Source organism: Loxodonta africana, chromosome 10, assembly GCF_030014295.1.
Source record: "Loxodonta africana isolate mLoxAfr1 chromosome 10, mLoxAfr1.hap2, whole genome shotgun sequence".
NCBI lineage: Eukaryota > Metazoa > Chordata > Mammalia > Proboscidea > Elephantidae > Loxodonta > Loxodonta africana.
This window is the reverse complement of record NC_087351.1, coordinates 110090476-110114000: the sequence shown is the minus strand read 5'-3', so window position 1 is coordinate 110114000 and position 23525 is coordinate 110090476. Positions and strand designations below refer to the sequence as shown.

Genomic DNA, 23525 nt, shown 5'->3' with positions numbered 1-23525 from the left:
ACATTTACCAGTTGGAAGGAGGGGGTGGAGGCTGTAAAGGAGACTGAGGGAGAGCGGTCAGTGAGGGAGTAGAACCAGCTGAGAGTGGTGTCCAGACTTCAGAAAAGTGAGGGAGTTTCTGGAAGCAGTGGTCAACTCCTGAGGTGCTGCTGAGAGGCTATGTGAGTCTAAGAAGTGACAGCTGTATTGGGCAGCCAGGCGGTTGTGGGTAGCCTTTGCAAGAGCTAAGGGATGGGAGGAGTGGTTGGGAGAGGAGGGAGTGACAAGGTGAGTGTAGACCAGTCTTTGGAGAAGGTTGTCCGTGGAGGGAGTAGAGAAATGGGGAGGAATCATGAGAGTGCTTGGGTGCAAGGGAGGCTTTCCCCATTTTGGAAGATACAGGAACACAGGTGTTTGCTGATGGGCCCACCCAGGGGAAGGTGAGAGGCCGCTGCCTGGTGCTGGAGGGCAGTCAGGGGTGGGAAGCAGGAGCTAGATGCCTGAGGTCAGGGTGGGAAGGCCTGAGGAGGAGGTGGGCATGGCAGGGAGGTTTGTCAGTTGGGAGACTGGAGATGACATCCCATCTGATGGCTTGGGTCTTTCTCCCTGAAGAGTGAGGTGAGGCCATTGGCTAGGAGCGAGGGCAGAGGGGCCATGGGTGGTGAAGGAGAGAGGAAAAGGCCTGAAATCTGTCTTCAGTATGGGAGAGTCAGTGAAGAATGGGGCTGCTAGGGCTGTGTGGAGTGCCAGTTTGAGATCCACCTGCTTGCGTATAGCTGCCCTTCCCCCCAACAGTGGGCAGGGCAGGAAGGGGGGTTTCCCCCAGGGTTGAGGGTTCCCAATGGTGAGGGAGAGCGGGGGCAGGGGAGTTGGACTGTAAAAATCCATCATGCTGGGAGGTAGGTACTATTATCTTCCTTTATCAATGAGGAAGCCATTTTTAAAGGGGTTCTCGGCCAATATAGTATCCGTGTGGCTTTGGAGTCAGACAGCCGAAAAAACAAGACCTGGCACATGTTAACCAAACCACTGCTGCCCAGTCCATTCCAACTCATAGTGACCCTGTAGGACAGAAGAACTGCTTCAGAGGGTTTCCAAAGCTGTAAATCTTTACGGAGGCCGACTGCCCCATCTTTCTCCTGCAGAGCAACCGGTGGGTTTGAACTGCTGCTTTTGGTTAGCAGCCAAACACTTAACCACTGCACCACCAGGGCTCCTTAGGTATGCATGTTAAAACAAACAAAAAAAAAAAACAAAAAACTTGCCGAGTTGTTCTGACTCATAGCAACTCTATAGGACAGAGTAGAAATGCCCCTTAGGGTTTCCAAGGAGTGGCTGGTGGGTTTAAACTGCTGACCTTTTGGTTAGCAGCTGAGCTCTTGTTCACTGTGCCACCAGAGTTCCTTAGATATGCATGTTAGGTGTCAATAAATATTTGAAAAAATTGAATGGTTGGAGTGTCAGGCCACAGCCAGGAAGTGGCCCCCACCTTGAGTGTTGGTGGGTGGGGGTGAGGGGTCCCCATGTGTCTTCTCATTCCTGCTGCCCTAAATAAATGGATCAGTATAATCTTTGTGCCCTTGAAGGTTAATCTCCCCAGGGTGCGGTAGAGGAACTCATAGACACCAAGGAAGCAGGGCAGAGTACTGGTAACCTCATTCCTCAAACGGTGGTGTCACCAGATGAATCACGGCCACGCGCGGGGCCCCTTCGAGAGGCGCTGGCCTGGGAGTGCCGCTGCTGGCTCCTCGCCCTTGGCCTTCTGTCTACACCCCGACCCAGGCCAGCTCAGGGAGCATCCCAGGGGCATACACCTGCAGTGCCCAGGGCTCAGCGAGGAGAAGGGCGTCCTTGTGGGTGGAGCATGACCCTGAACTTGGTGGGGGCAGGGCTCTTCCAGAGCCAGGGCTTCCAGCCCTGCTTCTGAAAGGCCATTTCACCCTAAGTGAACATGGTCAGTTCAATGAGGTTAGTAATGCCGGTTCATGCTGCAGAAAATGTGGAAGAGAAAACCTTGATTACTTATGCTGGCTTTAAAACCATAAAACTCCAGATTTCTCCCTGTAGCTATTTATATCCTGAGCTGGTGTAAACTGTCCCCAGATTAAGCTCAGGTTTGAAGTAACATCGAAGAAATATAGCCATCCTCTGCTTTTTTTTTTTTAAGATTTCATTTATAGACCTCTTAATTACCTATGAACAGAGCGATGTTTTTTTGGGGGGGGTTGATGGGGTTGGGGGAAGACACAGGCCTCCCAAAGGAGTCACACTCCCCTCCCCACCCGCCATCCGGCTCTAAAGCAATCCCTGGCCGGCCAGAGGTCGCTGTCCAGGGCAGGGGTGTCTCAGGATGGCTCTTGGCCGACCCCCACCCGCTCCGTGCCGCCTCGCTCCTCCTCGCTGGGGGGCCGGGGCGAGTGGAGGAGGCATGGCCAATAGCAGATCCGGAAAAGTGGCTCTGCCTCGGAGGAAGTTGGCCCTCCTCCCCTACCGAGGGCTTAGGATGGAAATAGCTTCTTCCTCTTTACCCTCTCTGGCCCCCAGCCCATTTCTGTAAGTCCTCCTCCCATTTCTATAAGTGCCCCCCCCCCGACAATTTGGCCCCTTTCATTTGTCTCTAAGGATGGCTCGAGTCGTCCCCGCTGTCCCGGACACGGCGTCCTGGTAGGGCCCCCGAGCCGCTGGGAGCCCCTCCCCGCAGGCCCCCGCAGCAGCGACGAGCCGGCCACTCGGGCGACCCCGCGACTTCTAACCTCCCCCGATCCAATTAGCCAAGAGCACCACAACCCCGAGCTCCCAAACTGCTCCCTTTCTCTCCAGGGGAAACTACCATTTGGGAACACTGTTCCCTTGCACCACGGCTCCCCGGCCCTGGGTACAGCCCCGGGCCCCTCGGGAAAGGTGGGGGTGCAATTAGTTTCTTCCAATTAGTTTCCCCTCTTTGTATAGATCCCATTCAAACTGTGGAATGTAGTCCTCCGCGAGAGGGGAAAAATAGTCCCGACCTTGTGTTCCATTTCTGCTCTCGCGTCGGGAGTATTTTACTTTTTAGAGCAGATGGGACTCTCAGTGGGGCCCTTTGCAATGTGGGGGCAGAGGCCGCGGGTGCACGTACAGGTGGGAAGCCGGGGGCCTCCGCAGAGGGGAGGAGGCGGAGAGGGCAGCTAACTCCTCGCTATTGCCTAGAGAGATGGATCATGGGGCGTAGAGAGATTGCAAACCTCAAACCACGTACAGCGGGCGATACGCGTCAACCGAACCTGACCAACGGAAGCCCGGAGTCTCCCCCTCCCCGCGTCCCCGCCCTCTAGACGGACGGGAGCCGAAAGCCAACCACACTGCCGCCTGCCGGCCATGTCCCAGGAGAGCCAATGGGAACGCGAGGGGGGCGGAGCCCCCGGCGTCGGGTTCGGCTGCGCGCGGCTTCCCCTGCTCGCCAGGCCCCGCCCCCCTCCCCGCTCGCTGCTCCCGGAGTAGTTAGAGCCGTGAAGTGCGGGAGGCGCTGAGAGCGAAAGTTGCGCTCGGCGCGGCGCGGGGGGCTTGAAGCGGCTCGGCGCTCCGCCCGCCAGGGCCGTCCCCGGCCCTCACTCGAGTCCGCGGGCTCCAGCCCCGCCCGCCCGCCCGCCCGCCCGGCCGGCCGGCCCTCCCGCGCCCCCTCCCCCCGAGCGGCGCCCCCTCCTCAGGAGCCGCGGGTCCCGCCGATGCCGGCCATGGTGGAGAAGGGCCCCGAGGTCTCAGGGAAGCGGAGAGGGAGGAACAACGCGGCCGCCTCCGCCGCCGCCGCCTCGGCTGCCTCAGCCTCGGCCGCCGCCGCCTCGGCCGCCTCAGCCAGCCCAGCCTCGGCCGCCGCCGCCGCCGCCTCGGCCGCCCCCAATAACGGCCAGAATAAAAGTTTGGCGGCGGCGGCGCCCAATGGCAACAGCAGCAGCAACTCCTGGGAGGAAGGCAGCTCGGGCTCGTCGAGCGACGAGGAGCACGGTAGGTGGCTGCCCGCCCCGCCGGGCCCCCTCCCCGCCGCGGCCGCCTCCTCGCCCGCTGACCGGCTGCTCTGCTTCCCCCGCAGGTGGCGGCGGCATGAGGGTCGGCCCCCAGTACCAGGCGGCGGTGCCCGACTTCGACCCCGGTGAGTAGCGCCCCGGGCCGGGGCCGCGCCGAGACCCCGAGGGCTGCAGAGCCGGCCGGCAACTTTCTTTTTGTGTGTGTGTGTGTGTGTGTGTGTGTGTGTCCGCCCTGCCGTCCGCGGGGGGAACAGCAGGGTCAGGGCGAGGAGGAACACAGACACGAACGGTGCTGCAAACGTGGGGGGCCCAGCGCGCCCCCGCAGGGGTGCAGCAGGCGGCCCCGGGGACGACCACACCTGGCCTGGGGGACCGAGGGTCCGGCCAGGTGAGCTGCGCCCCGGCCCACGGAGGGGTCGCGGCGGCGGTGACGGAGAGTTGGAGTCCTGCCTGCGAGCCCCCGGCGCCTGGGAGAGCCATCGCGTCGCCTGGGAGCCCCCTCCTCGCCTTCCCAAATGTTGCCCCCCACGCTTTTCCTCCTGGCAGTCCCTGGGCGCTTGCTTGCTCCTGACTCCCCCTCTCATCCTAAGGGCGACCCCCCCGCCGCCCCCCAAAAAAAAAAAACCCGTTAATAGAAGAAGTGTGTTTCCAGAGAACGCCTGCCCGGGGAAGAGAGGCTCGCGAGTGGCAGTTCGATTTTAGGACCTATTTGTGTATGTGTCTTTCCTTTTTCTGAAGGGAGGGCTTGTGAAAGAATAGAGCCATCAGAAGCTTTAGCCCCACAAATGATTTCCACCTACAAGGCATCCCTACACCCTGGAATAGAACATCCACTCCCCTCCGTGTTATTCTGTGTGCAAGCAAATTTAAAGTGGTACAAGAAAAAAAAAAAAAATCTCATCAGACAAAGGAATTCGTCGGATTTTAATGCTGTGAGATTCTAGCCCGGCTCTGTATGAGACTGTCTCCAAAGGTTGTTGGTACAGAAAATGTTTGAAAGGAAGTGGGTTTTATTTCAGAAATGAAATTCAAAAGGGAATCTTGTGGAGCTGGAGTTAACAGTCCTCCTGGTTGGAGGGCTTTAGAACTGGAGATTCTCAACACTGGCTCCATCAGTAGTTTATTTGAAATGTGTAATGTAGAAAGGTAAAAATGCTTCTCCTTGGAAACAAGATTGCAGAAAATTGCAAGAATCTAGTCCTTGAAAAAGGTGTGATCCCTTTTAAGCTGTTGTTAAGGTACTAAACTCTGGGTGTTCATGGAAGTGAAAATACACGGGGATGTCTGGGTGAGCTGTTGAGCACTCTGGAAATAAATGACTTTTCCCAGATTGGCTTTCTAAATTTTGGTCTGTTGATTTAAATCTCCTAAAAATGTATCTTTCGACACCTAGATTTGTATCGCTTTTAAACCCACGTTACTCTTGATAGTTTCCCCTTCCCCCACATCTTCCTTTTTTGGTAGTGACAGCAAAGGACTAGGAGGGCAGGCTTTTTCTCTTCTATGCGTGGTTCCTCCATTCCTTGGTTGGCCACCAGGGGAAGCATGCTGTTTTTGGTTACTTTTCGGTTGACCCTATCTTCTTTTTGTAGGTCAAGTCCATCTTTGATTTAATACGCAGAATATAAAACTTGTCACCGTTTCCCACACATACTGTTTTTAAAAATCAACTACCACAAACATTTTAGTAATTTCGGTTGATTTTTGGTACATTTCGGTTATATTAATTTTGAAAGCTTTTACTTAAATATGTTGGATGTGACTGAGGAAAAGGGCTTATTTGATGTCAGCCATGGAAATTAGATTTTTAACATTCTTTTAAGTATTGGTGTTTATCTCTGTGTTGTTAGGGGTGAGGCCGACTTCTTTGGAATTGTACTCTTCTTTGAAACAGCGAATGTAGTAGGACCATGTTTTGAACTGCCCTTGCACTTTTTGATGGAACATGGACAAGCATAAACTTGATAGAGACCTGCTGTTCTAAAAAATAAAACATTGTAGATGTTCTGGTGCATAGTCTTAACTGCCAGTTGCTTGAATCTTTGGTATTAACATTTCCATATTTCTTACTTTGTGTTTGTTTTAACCTGGAAAGGAATCTTAAGTGGTGTGAAGTTAATTTCAACCCTGTTTTGCCAGTCTGAGCAGCTGGCATATATTCTTAGAGATGATTGAAAGTTGTGAGACTTTACTATTTCCTAGTAATTTTTAGGTGTGTTCTCATTTGACTTATAAGGGAAGGAAAGACTTTCATTTTGGGATAGAAATGGTATACCATGTTTGTTTCATGGCAAAGAATTTATTTTAGGGCTTTAGACTTAAGACAGGTTTTTGCCATGCGTACAAGTAAGGAATAACATGAAATCAAGGATGTGATTGTTAATGCCTGAGTTTTGGACAGAATTTGAACAGCCAGGTGGATGCAAAACTCATCAGAAAGCTATTTTTTTTCTCATCTTGTTTTTAAACTCTCTCTGGTAAAGATGTTTGAATGGAAGAAAGTGATACTCAATTTTTTAAGTCCGATTTTTGCTTAACGACAGTATCTCAACTTGACCCTATTTAGCTTTAAGAACTGATGGTTGGGGCAAGAACCACCTGACACTATATGGTTGGAGGAAGATTCTGTTCTGTCATCCCGTAGAAACAGTGAATGAAGTAGGTGGAGCACTGTAGTCCTCAAATGCTGATTCAGCTCGTAGACAATGCTACGTTAGTGGTGTATGGCATAACGTAGTAATGAAAGTACCAGTTAGGTTCACAATGAAGGAGAAAGTCTTATTATTTAGAGTTAAAAACAAAGGCCAGAGTACAGCACTACGCCTTTCACTTAGGCTTTGTTCTCAGTGTGGTGTGCAGACTGTCTTTTCATGCTCTGTGGCATAGGATTTCTGTTGTCACTGGTTTCTTTTAGAATTTAGTGATGACAAGAGAGAATAAGGTAAGAGGGAGGAGTGCTTACTCTGGCCTGCCTCTGGTTAGTTCTTTCCTCCACCAGCAAAGCCTAATCTATTTTGATTAGTGTTTTTCTATACAAGAAAGTGAATATTCCCGTAATCTCACCCGTAAGTGTACAAAGGAAGAATCTGTAACCTATTTCTTTTGTTATTTATTTGGTACTCTTACCCTTTACTGTTTTCTAGCTGTAGGGGCACCACGATGGGAAGATTAGCTCAAGTTCTTTTTTTTCTAAAGCATGTTAGCAAGTCAGCTTTTATTCCTAGTTGGTTTTTAGTTTGCTAATAAAATTAGGATTCTTACAGAAGAGAAAATTGTTTTCCTGCGAGAACTTTGTGGTTTTGGCTTTAACATTTAGGCACTTAGTACATTCTGAATTACTTTTTGTGTATGGTGTGAGGTATGCGTCCTGCTTTGTGTTTCTTGCATGTGGAGATCCAGTTTTGCCAGCACCATTTGTTGAAGAGACTGTTCCTTCCCAATTGGATGGACTTAGCACCCTTGTCGAAAATCAGTTGTCCATAGGTTTAGGAAATTGTTAATGGTGAATTTTTTTTGAGGTAATGATTTTTTAAAAAAGCAACCTTTATTTTGAACATTGAATCTGATTATACTTAATCAGATTTGAAAATTTGTGGTTGTCATTGCCTTAACTGTCACTTCAGAGTTGACTTGTATTAGTAATTAGCCTTACGTGGAATATGAAATAGATAGTTTTACTGAACAAAGTATCTTGACCTATTTTCGTTTGTTTTCATTGGTAGTTCTGTGTTTCTCTTTGGATCCATCGTCCTCTTTGGTTTCATTGTAGAAAGCAATTTTTATAGATAACCTAAAATTCGTAAGCCATGGTGAATGCTTAGTGATTTAAACAGACTTTAACGCTGTGTTCACCCAGATGAGAGGTCAGGGTTTTAGCAGGTAATAATACATCCTGTGAGCGTTCAGCTTCATTAATTAGTGTGGTAGAGAGACACCAAGGTTGATTGTCAGGAAATTGAATATCTTGTTGCTGTGACTGAGAAGGTGGTATAAAGTGGAACTGGTTATTTTATCTTCAGGGGCCTCTATTTCCTCAATCATGAATCAGGGGTTTTTGTCGTCATTAATAGTCTATGATCATGTCAGTTAAAGAATAATGTCTTTTTAAAACTCATATTCCTTTTGGCAGCAACATAAAGGAGACTTGAGAACTTGGTCTGTGAGAGTCTGTCAAACCTGGGTGCAAACCTAGCAGTGCCTCTTGCCTAGTATGTTCTGACCCTGGTCTAGTTACTTCACTTTTGCCTTTGTCTGTAAAGTGAGGATAATAGACCGTCTTCCTCAAGAGAAGGAACTAACTGAGCTAATGAGTAAAATGCTTAGCACAGTGCCTGGCACACCGTGAATGCTAAGTTGAACATTTTACTGCTGTCCTTATTATAATTATTGTTTATATAACTTTGGTTGCCAGGTAGTGGTGCCTGCATTGCTTGCTTTACTTCACAGGTAAGATTAGATTGTAATGAAGCCATTGATTTGGGTGAAAATCATGCACTGAGATATTTGAAGATGATTGCTTTTAGGTTAAACACACCTGCTGCACGTACTCTTTTCTGGAAGAGAGAGGACTAGTCTCAAACATTCTGTATAGCAGAAGAGAGAACAGTGAGGTCTAGAGAGGATAGGTAAACTTGTTAAAAATCAAATTTGTTTTTCAAACCTTTTCTAGATAGTGCAAAAAAGAAACCTTGAATTCAGGCCTGGGCTGGAGGAAGTACACATTAACCAGGTTCTGAGTTTTGGAGTTTTCTCTCTAACCTTTCAAGTTCTTGTCCCTGAGAGTTAATGCTTTCGAAGAGGGGTTCTGCCACATTACATGCTTCCATGCATGATGACCAGGATTCACAAATTAGGCTGCTTGAGGCTGACTAGGGCAGAGTTGTTTTAAAAGCAGCGTTAAAGGTCATTTGTACTAAAGAAATTTAGGCTTCCTCTTAGAAGGTCATTTTCCTTGGCATTATGAAGTTCACTGGTGCAATTTGGTTGAAAAAAATCGTCATAGTCTTTGGAGATCAAACATCAAAGTTCTGTCCAGGTGACTATTTCTCCCAGTTTGGCAAACTTTTAATATTTTTTACTTTCCTCATTATATAGAGTCTTGGAGTTTAGTTTATAGTTTAGTACTGATTTTTTTCTGAGGCTCCATGCATATTGTAAAAATAAGAAATGAGGCTTTTTTTTTGTCCCCTTACCCTAATGGAAGACAGATGGTATCTGCTAAGGAGTACATGTTAAGTAGGAGCCCTGGTGGCACAATGGTTAAGCTCTTGGCTGCTAACCAAAAGGTTGGCGGTTTGAACTGACGCAGTGGCTCCTCAGAAGAAAGGCCTGGCAGTCTGCTCCTGTAAAGATAACAGCCTAGAAAACCCTATGGGGCAGTTCTACTCTGTCACGCGGGGGTTGCTGTGAGTCAGAAATGGACTCTGCAGCACCTAACGACAACATGCGCTCAGTTAGTATTTATATTCAAAACTTGAAATCACTTTCTGAGTGAGAGAATCTCTGTAGCATTTGGTGATTAGGACTGGATTAATTCCTGTAGCTTTAAATAGCAATGCGGAAAATGCTTTTGACCCTAGAAATGATAGGGATATAGTCTTGATATAAGCAGTTTCTTCCGTTGTGTGTTCCGGAAATTTTATTAGTGCATATACCCAATTTCTGGTTGGGATTTATGGTTCCTGTTGACTTCCTAAAATGAAATATTTTAAAGTTGGCTTAAGGTGGCCAAAAATGTTTTGCTAACATATTTTAAAATAACTTTAAATTGTCACTTAAATGAAATGTTAGTAGTAAGCTTTAAAACTTCTGTTTTCCCCCAATTAATTGAACTCTTTAAAGATGTTGATCTTAGTAAGAATTGCACAGTGGACATAATTCTTTGAAGTTTCTGGATTTCCTGTACTTCAGGGTCATCAGAGAGTAAAGTTCGTCTAATTAGTGCCCATCTAATCCAGCCTTTCTGTTTTCTAGATTATGAAAGTAAGGCCTGGAAAGATAAAGTGACTTGAGTTTGTCTTGCATTACTTTGTCATTAAAAGTGTCTCAAGGTAGCCTGTTTACTTGAGTCCATATGAGGCCAAACTTTGAACTTTTATACTTCTGGGTGTTATAGAGCCTTGTTATTCGGTGCAGTAGTTGGGAACAGTGATATGTGTTCTTAATTTTAGAACCAGAGCTAAGGATTAAACTTTAAAAAAAATTGAAATGATGAGATAGTTATTGAGTATAATTTAAATGCCTTTTGGCAAGTGATCATAGAGTAGTATAGAATTAAAAAGACAATGTTATTAAAAAATTAAGAAACATTTCAGACAGAGCAGAAAATAATGCATACACTTATGTACCTAACACTGTGATTAAATGGTGTTAGTATTAGGCTATATTTGCTTCAGGTACAGTTCAGGGCTAATCTCTCCTTACTATGTGAAGTTGATTTCTATAATTTTTGTGATAGAACCCATCCTCCGAGAAGCAGATGCCAAGACAGAATTACTGGATGTGTAAGAGATTCTCTGGGTGAATGCCTGTGAAGGATAAAGCGAAGAGAAAGGAGGTTTAGACTGCAAGAGCTTTCAGCCCTTGATGCAGGTTTGACCCCTATGAAAGAAGAGAGGGAAGGAGGAATGATTGGATAGAACAAGCTCAGACTCCGGTACAGCTCCAAGAACATCCCAGTCACAGCAGAGATTGTTAGGGAGCCCATTGGGCAGGAGTGGCTGGGCTCTAGCACACCTGCTTTGTTCAGCTGTAGGCTGGGAGCAACCTGGGGACAGCCTACCTGGCCTTGGTCGGAATCCTGCAGGGGATCCTGAGGGTGCTGGGCAGTTGGGGGCTGTCAGCTGTAACTACATTCCTCACAGCCTGTTCTCTTGAAGGGAAACCTGAGTGGCACACTCACCAGGTGGTCACGATTCCCATGCATTCTCTTTGTACTTGAATACATACCTATGTACAATAAACAGTATATTTTATTGTTATCAAAATCTTCATGTAAATGAAATCAGGTTGTACATTTCCTCTTGTATCTTGTTCTGTTCACTTAAAATGTTGGAAGTACATACATGTAGATGTTGTTAAATCATAGTAATCTCTGTGAAGTAGTCCTCTGTATGAATAAGCCCTAGTTCATCCATTCTCTTACAAAGGCTTGGTGGGAGTATTTATATTTTCTTATTATAAGAGTACTGTAAGCGTTATCACTGTACACACATGCAAAGGTTTCTCTGGGGCATAAGCTGAATAGATGTGGTGTAGGATATGCAGTTTATTGCACTGTGGTGGTTTGCATGTTGCTGTGATGCTGGAAGCTATGCCACTGGTATTTTAAAAACTAGCAGGGTCACCCATGGTAGACAGGATTCATTGGAGCTTTCAGACTAAGAGAGACTAGGGAGAAAAGGGCCTGGTGATCTACTTCTAAAAATATTGGCCAGTGGAAACCTTATTAATAGCAGCGGAATATTGTCTGATAAAGTACCAGAAGATGAACCCCTCAGGTTAGAAGACACAAAATACGACTGGGGAAGAGCTGCCTCCTCAAACTGGAGTTGACCGTAATAATGTGGATGGAGTCAAGCTTTCGGAATCTTCATTTGCTGATGTGGCACAACTCAAAATGAGAGGAAACAGCTGCAAACATCCATTAATAATTGGAATGTGGAATGTATGAAGTAAAAATCCAGGAAAATTGGAAGTCGTCAAAAATGAAATGGTATGCATAAAGCTCAATATCCTAGGCATTAGTGAGCTGATGGCCATTTGAATCGGGTAGTTGTATGGTCTACTATACCGGAATGATGAAGTGGAATGGCATCACATTCATCGTCAAAAAGAACATTTCAAGATCTATCCTGAAGTACAACACTGTCAGTGATAGGATAATATCCATACGCCTACTAGAAAGACCAGTTAATAAAACCATTTTTCAGATTTATGCACCAACCACTAATGCCAAAGATGCAGACGTTGAAGAGTTTTTTACCAACTTGGGCAGTCTGAAATTGATTAAATGTGCAGTCAAGATGCATTGATAATTACTGGTGATTGGAATGTGAAACTTGAAAGCAAAAAAAGATCAGTAGGTGGAAAATACTGCTTTGGTGTTAGAAATAATGCCGGAGATGGCATGATAGAATTTTGTAAGACCAACGACTTATTCATTGCAAATACCTTCTTTCAATAACAAATGATGGCAATAGATAATATACATCGCTGGATGGAATACATAGGAATCAAATCAAGTAAATCTGTGGCAAGAGTCTACAGGGATGCTCAATATCATCAGTTAGAACAAGGCCAGGGGCCAACTGTGGAACAGACCATCAGTTGTTCATATGCAGGTTCAAATTGAAGCTGAAGGAAATGAACACAAGTCCACAAGAGCCAAAGTACAACCTTGAGTATATCCCACCTGAATTTAGAGACCATCTCAAGAATAGATTTCATGTATTGAACACTAATGATTGAGGACCACTTGGGTTATGGGATGACATCAAAGATATCATACATGAAGAAAGCAAAAAGTCACTAAAGAGACAGGAAAGAAAAAAAAGACCAAAGCAAATGTCACAAGAGCCTCTGAAACTTGCTGTTGAATGTAGAGTAGCTAAAGCGAATGGAAGAAATGATGAAGTAAAAGAGCTGAACAGAAGATTTCAAAGGGTGGCTCAAGAAGACAAAGGAAATACGCAAAGACCTGGAGTTAGAAAACCAAAAGGGAAGAACATGTTCAGCACTTCTCAAGCTGAAAGAACTGAAGAAAAAATTCAAGCCTCGAGTTGCAACATTGAAGGATTCTATGGGCGAAATGTTGAACGATGTAGGAAGCATCAAAAGAAGACAGAAGGAATACACAGAGTCACTGTACCAAAAAGAATTGATGTTCATCCATTTCAGGAGGTAGCATATGATCAAGAACTGATGGCACTGAAGGAAGAAGTCCAAGTTGCCCTGAAGGCACTGGCAAAAAACAGGGCTCCAGGAATTGACAGAATACCAATTGAGATGGTTCAACAAATGGACGAAACGTTTGAAGCGCTCATTTGTCTATGCCAAGAAATTTGGAAGACAGCTACCTGGCCAACCGACTGGAAGAGATCCATATTTGTGCCCATTCCAAAGAAAGATGACCCAACAGGATGCAGAAATTATCGAACGATATCGTTAATATCACATGCAAGTTAAGTTTTACTGAAGATAATTAAAAAAATGGTTACAGCGGTACATCGACAGGGAACTGCTAGAAATTCAAGCCCGATCCAGAAGAGGATGTAGAATAAGGGATATCATTGCTGATGTCAGATGGATCTTGGCTGAAAGTGGAGAATATCAGAAAGTTTACCTGGGTTTTATTGACTGTGCAGAGGCATTTGACTGTGTGGATCCGATAACATTTCGAAGAATGGGAATTCCAAACCACTTAATTGTGCTCCTGAGGAACCTGTACGTAGACCAGGAGGCAGTCTTTTGAACAGGAAAAGGGTATACTGCATGGCATAAAATCAGGAAAGGTGTGCATCAGGGTTGTATGCTTTCATCATACTTACACAGCCTGTATGCTGAGCAGATAATCCGAGAAGTGGAACTATATGAAGAAGAATGCAGCATTAGGTTTGGAGGAAGACTCATTAAAAATCTGCGATATGCAGATAACAGAACCTTGTTTGCTGAAAACGAAAAGTACTTGAAGCACTTAACTGATGAAGATCAAAGACTACAGCCTTCAGTATGGATTACAGTCAACATAAAGAAAAATATCATCACATCTGGACCAGTAAGCAGTATCATGATAAGTGGAGAAAATGTTGTTAAGGATTTAATTTTGCTTGGATGCCCAATCAAAGGCCACGGAAGCAGCAGTCAAGAAATCAAACGATGTATTGCATTGGGCAGATCTGCTGCAAAAGATCTCTTTCAAGTGTTGAAAAGCAAAAATGTCCCTTAGAGGACTGAGGTGCACCTGACCCAAACCATGGTATCGTCAGTAGCTTCATATGCATGTGAAAGCTGGACTGTGAGTAAGGAAGACTGAAGAAGAATTGATGTGTTTGAATTATGGTGTTGGCAAAGAATATTGAATATATCGTGGACTGTCAGAAGAACGAACAAATATGTTTTGGAAGAAGTACGGCCGGAATCCTCCTTGAAAGCAAGGATGGCAAGACTTCGTCTCACATACTTTGGCTGTGTTATCAGGAGGGTACAGTCCCTGGAGGAGGGCATCATGCTTGGTAAAGTAAAAACAGGAAAACCCTCAATGAGATGGTTTGACACAGTGGCTGCAGCAGTGGGCTCAAACATAGTAATGGTTGTGAGGACGGTGCAGGACCGGGCAGTGTTTTGTTGTGCCGCACATAGGTTTGCTATGAGTCGGAACTGACTGGATGGCAGACAACAATGATAACACCAACAGCAGTATGTGCTCGTTTTCAGCTTGCCGAAATGCTTTCTGGACAGGTACATTCCCACTAACGAGGCACAAGTTCCTTTTTTCTGCCCCATCTTTACCATGGGGTTAGATTTGTTAAATTTTGCCCGGTGGTGAAATGCTATTTGTTTTGTGGTTTACACTGCCATTTTTCTAATTACAAGTCACGTTAGTTATGTTTTCCTTTTCCTGTACTTTTTGGCCCTTTGTGTTTTCCTCTGTGAATTGCTTCTATCTTTCGCTGCTTTTCTATAGGATTTTGTCTTTTCCTTACTGCTTTGTGTATATATATATATATGTGTGTGTGTGTGTGTATATATATTTGGATACTGACCCTTTGTTAAAGTTGCGTGTATAGAGTTTTTGTTCTCTCCAGTATTTGGGAGGATAGAGTAACTTTGATAAGAAGAAATAAAAATATATCTACTTGACCGGAGACTCTGCTCAAGGACTGCCCCTGTAATAATTGTCACCAGGATGCCTGGTTTCCAAGATGAATGTCATTGAGAATTAAGACTTTTTTTTGTTTTATTTCAAATGAATGTTATTCAGTTCCTTTTGGTGTGCTGTTAACTGGTTGACCCAAATTACAGTGCAGATGACTTGAAAAGCTCCGGCTTGATTTTTATTCAGCGTGTAGTTAAAGTAGCACACCAGTTAGAAGTTAAAGTTATGGCTCTAATTCTTACAGTGGTCAGTTAGTTTCCCACAAAGGTCAAGATGCTATGATCTCTTATGGATTTGTTGCTGATTACAAGGGAATGGTGTGTAGACGGGTAGGTACAACTTGTAGTTGGTAACAGAAAACCCTCAAAGGAAAGACCTATTAATGCTGGGTCAGTGTAGTGCTTACTGTGTGCCAGGCTGGTTTGAATACTTTATGAAATCATTTAATCCTGGTAACAATCATATGGGGTGGTTATAGCTGTTATCTTCATTTCCAGACGAGGCAGCAGAGGCACAGAGATGTTTTGAGTTATGGTTCAACCCAGTAACTTGCATGCCACCAGTTGTAAGATGTATTACTATTTTATGTATCACTAAGAAAGAAAAAAAACTCCAAGATGCCATTAATTGTGAGATGCAATCAGATTTCAATCTAGTGTATTTCAGAGAGAGTCAGCCAGAAATGCTCTTTAAAGAAAAACGTTTAGATAGAAACAGTGCTTTGTTGGATCACTTGATGTTTCCATGTGGTCCCAAGTGTAGTAGAGTTTTATGTTTAGGGTTGCTGAAATTTGCTTCATGTCTGTTATGTTTCCTTTTACTAGTAGTGAAAACACAGATGAAATGGGAGGTATCTGGCTCGGTTAATTGGGAACAAATTGGAGTGAGCTGCTTTGCTTCTGCGTGTGTATTGAAATAGTCATAGCTTAGAATACAATTTTTTTTGTGTGGGGGGGAGTAATTTCTTGTGATTGTCTGGGTAACTTAAGGTTTCCAACTAGCGTTATATAGGCCACCCTTTAGTTTTAACAGATGAAAGAGTATAACATTTAGATATCTTCTGCCTCAGTCCTTATATGTGTTTTTTAGGTTCAGCTGTGGAATGAATTTAAGAACCATGTCTTGAATAAAGTGTGAAATGATAAAATATCTAAGAGAGTATTTTTAGAAACCTTGATTTCACCTGTACAGCTAGGTTCTAGTTTGAACCCCTGTTGAGAATTTGCATTTCTAACAAGTTTCCAGGCAATACTAATGCTGCTGGTTAGGGACCAGTTCTGAGAACCACTGGTAGAGAAGTGGTGCTCAGAATTTATTATACTTAGGAATCACCTGGGGATCTTTTTAAACTGTAGCTTCGATTCAGTGTGCCTGAATCGAAATACAAATTCTCAGCTGGGGTTTGAACCCAAACTAGCTGGTTGAAAGCCCTGTGAACAGCAAATGTAGCTGTCTGGTTAGTATTATTCTGAGGCGAATTTCCCTTTCTTGCGTATTATTCCCATCCTCTCTCCCCTACCAAAAAAAAAGAGAAGAAAACAAAAGACACTGAGTTACTTAAAACCAGTGTATAGATATAGTTCTTGGTGTTATTAGGTGATTTCGTTCTGTCTTTCAGTGGCTAAGAAAGACTACTTGATGACCTTACGTCTGAAAGGTTAACTTGAATTTTTGGGTTGGGTAAACATTTTTATTCACCTGCACTTAGGGTATTCCTGTGCTGTTTTATACACACACACACACACACACACACACACACACTCACTCACTCACTCTCTCCCCCTCTCTCTATCCCTCACTGTGTTACAGTTCCTGCTGTACCTTCACTAGTGTACAAGCTTCTGGGATTGGGGCTTGTTTTGCTTGTAAACTTAGCATGAATATGGGGAGATCAGTGTAGGAGGAGGAGTGTAAGTAATTATCTAGTCTCCTCTCCTGGAGGAGCTAGCGGGCTCGTGCACATCTGGCCCCTTTGAGGGCGGTGGTGTCAGTTTTTGAGCCCTCAGTAAAGTGTGTCTTAAAGTGTATCATCTTCTGCTAGCTTGTCAGGACTGAAGAGTGGTTCAGCAGTTCATGTTGCTGCTTTGTGAACATGGGCTTGACATGGCCAGCTTTTTAAATAAGCATTTTGTAATGGACATTTGACATTTGAGCACTGAGTATAATTATTTAAAAAATGAGCTTTTAAAATGCAATTAGAAGCTGATCTTCCCCCCCACCCTGTTTTTGTGCCTTTCTTATAATGAATTGGTATGAATTAGAGAGATGTACATCTTGTACAAGATATATATATGTATGTATGTATTTTTTTGTATAGGGGAAACACATAATAAAGTTAGCCATTCAGTAGTATTTAGTACATTTACAATGTTGCACAACCACCATCTCTCTGTACAGTAGATTCTTGTTATTCTCAGTAGTTACAGTCTATAAAGTTGCCTCAGACACTGAATTAGTGAATTCTGAACCATTGTTCCAGGGGAAGTACAGAGTTAGGGTCCTGTGAGCCTCTGGCCATGACATTTTCATCAACCTGTTGATATATAATCTTGTTTTATGTGTGTTTCCGTTTAAAGACACCTTATTTAATATTTATTGTTGATTCATTAACATTGAACTCAGTGCCAACAGCACTATAACTCATGCCTGAATGAAGCTTATCTAACATTTGCATTCTCTCTTTTAGGCACATCACAGCCTTCTTGTACTTAGGAACACAAGGCAGTACTTAGGCACTATGCTTGGGGGCCATTTTAAACAGCAAAATCACCAACAAAAAGCACAGAAATGCAAAAAGCCTGGCACTAAATAAGCCCCAGAAGGGACTCTTGTTTACAGTATGAGAGCTGAAAGAAGAAGGCAGAGTGTCACCTTGTTCAGCCTCAACTGGGACATGTATGTCCGGCCACTCAAGGTTTCTGAAGCTCTGTGAATGACTGCAAAAGTGCTGAGTATTGATTTTGGAGTTACAAATACATTTTAGTGAGTAGGCAAATTCACAAATAAAGAACGCACAAATAATCAGGATCAAGTGTAGTTCCAAAACGTTTTCATCACCCAGAAGAAAACTGCATACCCGTTAACCAGTTACTTCCCTTTCCTCAGCTCCTGGCAACCGCCGAACTGCTTTCTGTTTCTATGGATTTACCTATTCTGACTATTCCATATAAATGGAATTATATAAAATGTGATCTTATGTGTTTAGTTTCTTTCACTTAGCATAATGTTTCCAAGGTTAATTCACATTGTAGTATGTTTTTTTTAATGACTGAATCATATTCCAGTATATATGGATGTATGAATATGTACATCAGAATTTGTTTATCCATTCATCTGTCGATGGACACTGGATTGTTTCCACCCTTTGGTAAATAGTGCAGCTGTGAGCATTTGTGTGCAAGTATTTGTTTCAGTACCCGTTCTCAGTTCTTTTGAGAATATCCTTTGGAGTTGAGTTGCTGGGCTGTATGGTAGTTCTATATTTAACTTTTTAGAGAACACTAGACTGTTTTCCAACAGTGTCTGTACCATTTTACGTTTCCACTAGCAACGTATGAGGTTCCAGTTTCTCCACATCCTCACTGATGCTTTTTTTTTGAATTATTGATAAAATACATTCTTCTTTTCTCTCCTTTGAGTTAATTTACAGAGCAGAGGTTCATTATATTCCTTCGGTGTGTATAGGGCAGCATTAGGGGTTAGAATAGAGATTAAGATCCACTGTCTGCCCTGAAGGAGTTCCACCTAGTGGAGGAGTTAAAGGAAAATTCTGCTGAGGGAGATGCACGGAGGATAGTGTGAGACATGGTGGAGTCCCTGGATCCTTCCTGAGGTAGAAACCTACGCCCTAAGAAGTGAGAGTTAGTGTTCATGATGTTTATTAGTTAAAAAATTTAATGTTATGTAATACCTGTAAATGTTATAAAATCATTTGTTTTAAAAACGCTAATCTTAAAATTTCAGTCTAGATTTTCTTGTTGTCTAGAGCTGTATTGTCTAATGATGTAGTTATTTAAATTTAAATAAAATAAAATAAATAATTTAGTACTTCCATTGCACTAGTCACATTTAAAGTGCTCAGTAGCCCTGTGTGGCTACTGACTACAATATTGGACAGTACAGAATAGAATATTTGCATTATCTCAGACAGTTCTCTTGGACAGTATTGATCTAGAGATTCTGATAAATTGAAAGCTTCATTGTTACTGATTTTTATAATTAATTCAGAAGTCTTGCCTCTTTGATCAAGCCGCCTGATAAAATGTGAGATGGGTACAGCTAATCAGGTATTATGTCTGTATAGTGAATTCTTACTAGTAGATAGAGTATTGGTTAAAATATTGGTATTGAAGTATTCAAAATAAGGGTCTCAAAAAGCAAGTAGAAATGGAAAGCTTAGGAGAGCTTTGTTTTTTTTGGTGGTTATTTAGTAGCTACTAAATAAAAAAGATCTTTAAGATGGATGGCTTTATTAAAAGTAAATGTAGGACTTAAAAAACCAACAGTATAAAGGTTCAGTCTTGTCTTAAAAGATTAGATTTTTAAAACAGCTTTATTGAGATAAGCTGATGTACAATACATGTACATATTTAAGGTGTACAGTTACGTGTATATTAGGCTGCTTGAACTCTCTCCACTTACTGATGCTCTGTTCAGTTTTTAGTCTTTTTTTTCTGTTTCTTTTGAATATTTTCTATTGCTGTATCTTCAGGTTTACCAAGCTTTTCTTCTGCATTGTTTAATCTGCCTTTAATCCTGTCCAGTATATTTTTCATCTCAGACTTCATAGGTCTTATATCTAGAAGTTCATTTGGGTCTTTTTAACATTTACTTAATGTCTGTTTAACATGTTCAGTTTTTTCTCTAACTTCTTGAACACATGAAACACAGTTATAATTGCCTTAGTGCTGTTATGTACTAATTCTATCATCTGTGGGACAGTTTCAGTTGATTTTTGTCCTCATTGTGGGTTGTCTTTTCTTTGCTTCCTTGCTTATCCCGTAATTTTGTTTGGATGCCAGACATTGTGAATTTACCTTGTTGGGTGCTGGTTATTTTTGTATTCCCATAAATATTCTCGAGTTTTGTTCTGGGACATGGTTAGGTTACTTAGAAATAGTTTGATCATTTCAAGCCTTGTTTCTTAAGCCTCCTTAGGTGGGATCAGAGCAGCATTTAGACTAGGGCTAATTATATCCTATTACTGAGGCAAAATTCTAGTGTGTTCTCTGCCTGATGCCCCATGAACGATAAGGTTTTCCCTTTGGCCTTTGGGAACAGGCACTATTCCTGTCCCTGTGTGAGCCTCGTCGATTGTTCCCTTTGATTCTTTTGGGTGGTTCTTTACCCAGAAACCTTGAGTAGTTTCTTTATAGGTTTCTGCTGATTGGTACTATGCTGAATACCAGGGGTGGGCGTGCATCTTTTTCTGGATCCCTGGAATACTCCTTCTGTACGGCTTTTTCTCTGCTCTGATATTTTGCGCTACAAACTCTAGCTACCTTGGCCTCCTTGGACTTCTTGCTTGATCTCTTCTACTCAGGGAGACTGCCTGACTCTGTCCGAGTTCCCTTTCCCCGGGCTGCTGCAATAAACTTGGGGCAGTTGTAGGATTTATCTCATTTTCCATCTCATCAGGGATCATGTACTTTGTTGCCTGATGTCCAATATCTTGGAAACTGTAATTTCAGATACTTGTCTGGTTTTTAGTTGTTGGAAATGAGAGGGTACGTCTGCTCCATGTTACTCTAGCTTGACCGAAAGTGGAATTACGTATTTTGTAAAAAAGGAAAGTAGTGGAATTACTTATATTCCCTTCTCTTTATTGTTGTCGTTAGCTCCTGGTGACTCGATATAGAACGGGGTGGAAGCAAAACACTGCCCAGTCTTGCACCATCCACGTAGTCGGTTGTGGATCAGACCATTGTGATCCATTAGGTTTTTATTGGCCGATTTTCAGGAGACCTCCAGGCCTCTCTTCCTAGCCTGTCTGAGTCTGGAAGCTGCTGAAGCCAGTTCAGCATCGTAGCAGCAGCTAGCCTGCAGTGCGTGAGGTGCATTGACTTGGGAGTGGAACTTGGGCCTTCCATGCTGGGATTCTGTCACTCAGCCACTGATACATCACTTCTCTTCGTTGGGAAACATTACTGTTTGTAAGTTGTCTCTCAGCCCTAACCTATTCAGTTTCTTCTTAAAATCGTTATGACTTTTAAACTTTTAAATTTGGGTTTTATGTTCATGGAAATGTTCTGTTTTTAGAAACCAGAATACCAAATTACATATTTTTATATAGCCACTGTTCATTTCAATATTTGTGATAAAATGCTCAGTCTGATGATTATATTGTTAATCTATCCTAGAATTTCCAAAGGAGGATAGTTCTTTTAAAATTAACTATCCTTTTAAAAATAAGTTATGTAAAAATTACTACTTTTAATTAATTTACTTATGAGAAGAGTGTAATTTAGGAAATATCTTTGGACTGTCATGGACCTCTTTCTTCCTGGAATATAGTCAAGTTGAGTATTTGTGCTTGTGTGTGTGTGTTCCTTCGAAACACTTAGAGAATTTTTATTATCCCCTATTCATTTTTAGCTAGCTGTCTTAAAATTTTGAACATTTGGTGCTTTCATATGCCATCTTTCAATACTTCTAAACTGAATTAGGACTTTACATATCAGCGGATGAACTCTAATTTTGAGTTGCTACATGGTGGCTCTGCTTGCCTGGCAACAGGTCAGTTTCCATGGCATTGCCATTTTATACAGCATTGTTAGTGCAGCTAAGAGGCTGGGGGTGGGGTGGGCTGCAGGCCCCTTACCCTGCTTTAATCTAGAATACTGAGCTTTTATCTGGCTTTGCATATTAAGTTTCTGGGTCATAATTCTTTTTATAGATGAGTTTATTGCTGTTAAAAAAATTTTGATGAACCATATTTTCTGCCTTATTAAAAACAATTAGTACTAGGGCGGTGAAAGTGTTGATACCAGCGATTTGAAGTGTAGGTTCCACAGACTTAATGCAGTTGAGGCAAAGCTAATGATCATTGGGCATTCTGAAAGCATGAAACTTACTTCAGTTCGACACGGCCGTTGGTTGACTGTTTAATTGTGAAGAAACAACACAATTTAAGAACAGTTAATTACTTGAAGATAGAGAGGTATCACAGAGGTATGTAAGAAGGTGCAGCAGGAACATGGAGGTGTACCTAAAGAGGCAAGAGAGAAAAGTCTGTGATGATACTCAATAAATGTTGACTGAATTATGTGCTAGAGTTTCATTTAATCTCCAAGGTCCTATATTGCGTATTTCAGTGAATGGTACTATCAGTCAGCAAGTCACCTAAGCCAGAAATCTAGGAGTCGCTGTGGCCTCCTTGTGCTCCACATCCAAACTGTAGTTAAATTCTGTCTCTTCTGGCAGCTTAAGAGCTTTCAAACCCATCCTCATTTCCTTCCTGAATTACTCTAAGGGCATCCTCTCACCAGAATTTAATTGCATTAGGACTAGGATGTCTCTTGTTTTCACTATTTCTTACACAATGCCTAGGACAGTGCCTGGCACTTATTAAAAAAAATTAAAAAACCGAACCTGTTGCTGTTGAGTCGATTCTGACTGTCCCATAGGGTTTTCAGGGAGTGGGGGTAGATTCCAACTGCCAGCCTTTTGGTTAGTAGCGGAACACTTAACCACTGAATCACCAAGGTACTGCCAGGCGCATAGGACATGCTTGAATATCTTTTCTACCTTTGGTGAATCCATTCCTAAAGCTCTCCTTAACACTTCAGTCTAATCTTTCCAAATGGCAATTATGTTCGCATCACTTTCTGACTTAAAGTCCTCCATCGTCACTCACTAGCGAGTAATGATTCTTAAAGGTGGAGTGTTGTTGATGTTTGGTACCATCTAGTTGATTCCGTGTCATAGCGACCCCATGTGACGGAGTAGAACTACGCCATAGGCTTTTCTTGGCTGTAATCTCTCTGGAAGCAGAATGCCAGGCATTTCTCCCATGGATCTCTGGGTGGGTTTGAACTGCCAACCTTTTGCTTAGTTGCAGAGCGCTTAACCGTTGCTCCACCAGGGCTCCCAAGGTGGAGTTGTATAGTTTAAAAATGCATGATCAGTATCATATTTTATATTTGGCAAAAAATATTACAGTACTGCTTTCATAATACAAACATTAAAGGAGGGTGTGATTTAAAAAAATTTTTTTTTAGTGTATCAAAAAGAGACATGAGTCTTTAATGGCTGTTAAATCTTCGCATTTAAAAATAAATTCCAAATGGGGGGTGACCACTAATGAGTATGGGGCTTCTTTTGAGGTGATGAAATGTACTAAAATTAGTAGTGGTGATGGTTGCACAATTCTGAATATACCTAATAACCACAAAATTGTATAGTTTAAAAGCGTGACTTTTATGACATGTGAATTACATCTAAAAGCTGTTACTGAAAAAATAAAAATAAATTCCTTAGCTTGAAACACAAGGCCTGCCCTCCATGATTTGCTTCTTGCCTACCTCTACAGCCTACCCTTACACTTTCTCCCCTTATCAGGTAGCTTCTAAGTGTCAGTTACTTCAGCCTATTCGTGAGCCTCAAAAAGTCAAGCACTCCTAGCTGTAGAACTCTGTATCTAAACATGGGGCTCCCTCAGCCTGAAGTACCTT

At 43.0% G+C, this 23525-nt stretch overlaps 1 protein-coding gene across 2 annotated transcripts in view; it reads left to right on the top strand.

Annotated features, from left to right (window-relative positions):
* Positions 1-3665: 3665 nt before the first annotated feature.
* Positions 3666-23525, top strand: part of RCOR1 (REST corepressor 1) — a 146288-nt gene continuing 126428 nt past the window's right edge. For both annotated transcript variants that reach the window (XM_064292942.1, XM_064292943.1), the window contains exons 1-2: positions 3666-3957; positions 4043-4102. In XM_064292942.1, the coding sequence (XP_064149012.1) occupies positions 3681-3957; positions 4043-4102 (337 nt within the window). In that variant the 5' untranslated portion in view covers positions 3666-3680. The remainder of the gene's footprint in view (positions 3958-4042; positions 4103-23525) is intronic.